Source organism: Teleopsis dalmanni, chromosome 1, assembly GCF_002237135.1.
Source record: "Teleopsis dalmanni isolate 2A chromosome 1, ASM223713v2, whole genome shotgun sequence".
Classification (NCBI taxonomy): domain Eukaryota; kingdom Metazoa; phylum Arthropoda; class Insecta; order Diptera; family Diopsidae; genus Teleopsis; species Teleopsis dalmanni.
Window position 1 is genome coordinate 234,560,887 of NC_051846.1, and position 5,261 is coordinate 234,566,147.

The following is a 5,261-nucleotide window of genomic DNA, read 5'->3' on the forward strand; positions in this document are numbered from 1 at the left end:
AACAACGACAGCAACAGCAGCAGACTAAGCAACAGCAACAGCAGCAAGTTAAACAACAACGACAGCAACAGCAGCAGACTAATCAACAAGAGCAGCAAGTTAAGCAACAACGACAGCAACAACAGCAGACTAATCAACAGCAACAGCAGCAAGTTAATCGACAACGGCAGCAGCAGCAATTACAAGATACGCTAGAACACGGCGTACAACAACAAGATCCAAGACCTACCAAAGTGAAAATACAGCGAGATCCAAGGCCTATCAGAGAGAAAATACAGCAAGATCCGAGACCTATCAAAGTGAAAATAGAACAAGATCCGAAATCTATTAAATCACCAAAGTTACAACAATACCGAGATCCAAGTCCTATCAATACAACACCTAGCCGAGATTCACAGCAACCACAAGACACGCTAGAACACATCGTACAACAACAAGATCCGAGACCTATCGAAGTGAAAATACAGCAAAACCCGAGACCTAACAAAGGGAAAACACAGCAAGATCCGAGACCTATCAAAGTAAAAATACAACAAGATTCGAAATCTACTAAAGCACTGAAGTTACAACAATACCGAGATCCAAGTCCTATCAATACAACACCTAGCCGAGATTTACAGCAACCACAAGACACGCTAGAACACATCGTACAACAACAAGATCCGAGACCTATCGAAGTGAAAAATATACAACAAGATCCGAAATCTACTAAAGCACCGAAGTTACAACAATACCGAGATTCAAGTCCTATCAATACAACACCTAGCCGAGATTCACAGCAACCACAAGACACGCTAGAACACATCGTACAACAACAAGATCCGAGACCTATCGAAGTGAAAATACAGCAAGACCCGAGACCTAACAAAGGGAAAAAACAGCAAGATCCGAGACCTATCAAAGTACAAAAGTTACAACAACTACAAGGTACACAAAAGCAAATAGTACAACAGCAAATAAAATTTATTGAAACACAACAAGGCCAACAGGAACAATTACCATACCAAATTAAGGAACGTTGTCTCGAAACAGATGACAAAGTCAGCACAGAAAACCAGCAACGGCAAACGAAAATTTGTTGTACAACCCAACCGGAGAACGATCAGATTGTCACCACGGCCCAAGACGAATTTTATAAAATATTCAAAACTCCGAAGAAACGTTACAGAAGCCAAGCACTATAATTTACGACCCAGAGCATGGAAACCACAGATTGCCGATATGGTTTTAGTCAAACACATCCACTATCCAACGCTCAGGCTCATTTTGCTGCAAAACTAGCCCCAGAACCACCGCAGAACTTTGGGAACGGATACAGAGGGACGCTCAAAAGTTAAAACGGGGCCGTCGCCATGTTTTTATGTGCAAAATCAGGAAAAAAACATAAGGTGCTCATAGCAAATTCTGGTGCCATTCGGGTCGTTCCCCCTTTCCAATGAAGGGAGGGAGTGTGACGAGTTTTAGAATCTCGTCACAAACAAACAACAAGAAAATAAAATAAACAAAAAAAAAAAAACAACAATAGAATTAAGGTATTTTTAGTTAAATATAATTTGTTTATTATTAGTTAAGTTACACATAAAATAAAATGTTAGTATAAGGTAGTAATAAAAATTAAGGTATGAATAAGTTTAAAATTAAGGTATTATTAAGTTAGTATATAAAATCAGTATCATTAAATTAATATTAATTTAATAAAAATTAAAAGCAATTCCTTTTAAAATATAAATTAAGTAATAACACACCTTTTTGTTTGAGGGTAACTATTTTGTAAAATTTTAAATGTGCAGCAACAGTAAGCATACCAGACGCAGACACTTAGAATGGACAATAACAAAGCTGTACAAAGTGCACTCAACAATTAGAAGTCCCGTTTCCAAAATCCGTATAAAAGGAGAAGCAAAGTAAAACACAGAGACTTGGCCACAGCACTTCGAACAGTGCACATCACCAGAGGGACTTGGCCACAGCATTTCGAGCAGTGCACATCACCAGAGAGACTTGGCCACAGCACTTCGAACAGTGCACATCACCAGAGACTCTATGGCAGGCCACGAAGCAGAACACTTGACAGAGCCAGAGCAAGTGTATAAACAGGTAATTAAAAATATTTAAATAACATTTTCCTAGTCCATCAGTGTAGCCCTATCGGTAACACTGTTCCTAAGCAACGCAGCCTTGTCGGTAGCGTTGGTTCCAAGCCCATCAGTGTAGCCCTATCGGTAACACTGCTCCTAAGCAACGCAGCCTTGTCGGTAGCGTTGGTTCCAAGCCCATCAGTGTAGCCCTATCGGTAACACTGCTCCTAAGCAACGCAGCCTTGTCGGTAGCGTTGGTTCCAGCTCATCAGTGTAGCCCAATCGGTAACGCTGTTCCTTAGCAACGCAGCCTTGTCGGTAGCATTGGTTCCAAGTTCATCAGTGTAGCCCTATCGGTAACACTGTTCCTAAGCAACACAGCCTTGTCGGTAGTGTTGGTTCCAAATCCACCATTAATTAAAATTTCTTATTATAATTCTTAATATGTATTATATATTTTATTAGCAAATAAGTTATAAATATTGTAAAATAAATTCCGAAAAAAAATAATAAAGAAATTAAAAACAATTAAGTGGCTTGAAAATTATTATTCGAACGATTCAGGGTTACAGAGAAAAAATATTCTTGTAACGACTCTGGGATCCGGCGAGAAAAACCCCGGCTTGAGAGAAAAAAAAAAGGTTATTTACAAGTGGCGCCCGAGCAGGGACCCTGAATACAACGTAGGAAACTTCGTAATATAATAATGAGTAAGGAGGATTCGATTTTAGCACGAACCTGGTTGGTCACATCACAGAACTCTTAACTCGAATGAAAGGACTCTGGAAGGAAAAAAAATATATCAACGTATATCACACGTGGAATACAAAAGGGACAGATATGAGTCCTACAATGCGCTCATCCATTCAAACAATAGAACATGTGGAAAAATGGTCCTTCAGATATGACGGTGGTGAGGATCCATTGAGTTTCATCGAACACATAGAAGAACTGGCAGACAAGTATAGCATCGATGTAAACTTAATTCCACGCACAATGCCCTTACTTCTCGAAAATAATGCACTGATATGGTATCGCAACAACAATTGTCGTTGGCAGTACTGGACACATTTCAAGGTTGATTTTCTAAAGTTTTTTATCCCGTCTAGATTCTTTAAGCAAAAACAAAAACTACTGCAATCCATAGCCGTCGAAGAACAACAGCAGCAAGTTAAACAACAACGACAGCAACAGCAGCAGACTAAGCAACAGCAGCAAGTTAAACAACAACGACAGCAACAGCAGCAGACTAAGCAACAGCAACAGCAGCAAGTTAAACAACAACGACAGCAACAGCAGCAGACTAATCAACAACAAGAGCAGCAAGTTAAGCAACAACGACAGCAACAACAGCAGACTAATCAACAGCAACAGCAGCAAGTTAATCGACAACGGCAGCAGCAGCAACTACAAGATACGCTAGAACACGGCGTACAACAACAAGATCCAAGACCTACTAAAGTGAAAATACAGCGAGATCCAAGGCCTATCAGAGAGAAAATACAGCAAGATCCGAGACCTATCAAAGTGAAAATACAACAAGATCCGAAATCCACTAAAGCACCAAAGTTACAACATACCGAGATCCAAGTCCTATCAATACAACACCTAGCCGAGATTCACAGCAACCACAAGACACGCTAGAACACATCGTACAACAACAAGATCCGAGACCTATCGAAGTGAAAATACAGCAAGACCCGAGACCTAACAAAGGGAAAACACAGCAAGATCCGAGACCTATCAAAGTGAAAATACAACAAGATCCGAAATCCACTAAAGCACCAAAGTTACAACAATACCGAGATCCAAGTCCTATCAATACAACACCTAGCCGAGATTCACAGCAACCACAAGACACGCTAGAACACATCGTACAACAACAAGATCCGAGACCTATCAAAGTAAAAATACAACAAGATCCGAAATCTACTAAAGCACCAAAGTTACAACAATACCGAGATCCAAGTCCTATCAATACAACACCTAGCCGAGATTCACAGCAACCACAAGACACGCTAGAACACGGCGTACAACAACAAGATCCAAGACCTACCAAAATGAAAATACAGCGAGATCCAAGGCCTATCAGAGAGAAAATACAGCAAGACCCGAGACCTAACAAAGTACAAAAGTTACAACAACTACAAGGTACACAAGAGCAAATAGTACAACAGCAAATAAAATTTATTGAAACACAACAAGACCAACAGGAACAATTACCATACCAAATTAAGGAACGTTGTCTCGAAACAGATGACAAAGTCAGCACAGAAAACCAGCAACGGCAAACGAAAATTCGTTGTACAACCCAACCGGAGAACGATCAGATTGTCACCACGGCCCAAGACGAATTTTATAAAATATTCAAAACTCCGAAGAAACGTTACAGAAGCCAAGCACTATAATTTACGACCCAGAGCATGGAAACCACAGATTGGCGATATGGTTTTAGTCAAACACATCCACTATCCAACGCTCAGGCTCATTTTGCTGCAAAACTAGCCCCAGAACCACCGCAGAACTTTGGGAACGGATACAGAGGGACGCTCAAAAGTTAAAACGGGGCCGTCGCCATGTTTTTATGTGCAAAATCAGGAAAAAAAACATAAGGTGCTCATAGCAAATTCTGGTGCCATTCGGGTCGTTCCCCCTTTCCAATGAAGGGAGGGAGTGTGACGAGTTTTAGAATCTCGTCACAAACAAACAACAAGAAAATAAAAGAAACAAAAAAAAAACAACAATAGAATTAAGATATTTTTAGTTAAATATAATTTGTTTATTATTAGTTAAGATAAACATAAAATAAAATGTTAGTATAAGGTAGTAATAAAAATTAAGGTATAAATAAGTTTAAAATTAAGGTATTATTAAGTTAGTATGTAAAATCAGTATCATTAAGTTAGTATTAATTTAATAAAAATTAAATGCAATTCCTTTTACAATATAAATTAAGTAATAACACTCCTTTTTGTTTGAGTGTAACTATTTTGTAAAATTTTAACAAATGTGCAGCAACAGTAAACATACCAGACGCAGACACTTAGAATCGACAATAACAAAGCTGTACAAAGTGCACTCAGCAATTAGAAGTCCCGTTCTATAAAATCCGTATAAAAGGAGAAGCAAAGTAAAACACAGGGACTTGGCCACAGCACTTCGAACAGTGCACATCACCAGAGA

At 39.2% G+C, this 5,261-nt stretch overlaps 1 protein-coding gene and 1 pseudogene across 1 annotated transcript in view; one reads left to right on the forward strand and one right to left on the reverse strand.

The window, feature by feature from the left end:
• The window catches only part of LOC119672722, a 510,988-nt pseudogene that overhangs the window by 418,511 nt on the left and 87,216 nt on the right, over positions 1-5,261 (reverse strand).
• Positions 4,058-5,261, forward strand: part of LOC119667729 (fork head domain transcription factor slp1-like) — a gene marked incomplete at its 5' end in the record, with an annotated part of 4,234 nt that continues 3,030 nt past the window's right edge. The window contains one exon of the mRNA XM_038077036.1: positions 4,058-4,067. Coding sequence (XP_037932964.1) covers positions 4,058-4,067 — 10 coding nt within the window. The remainder of the gene's footprint in view (positions 4,068-5,261) is intronic.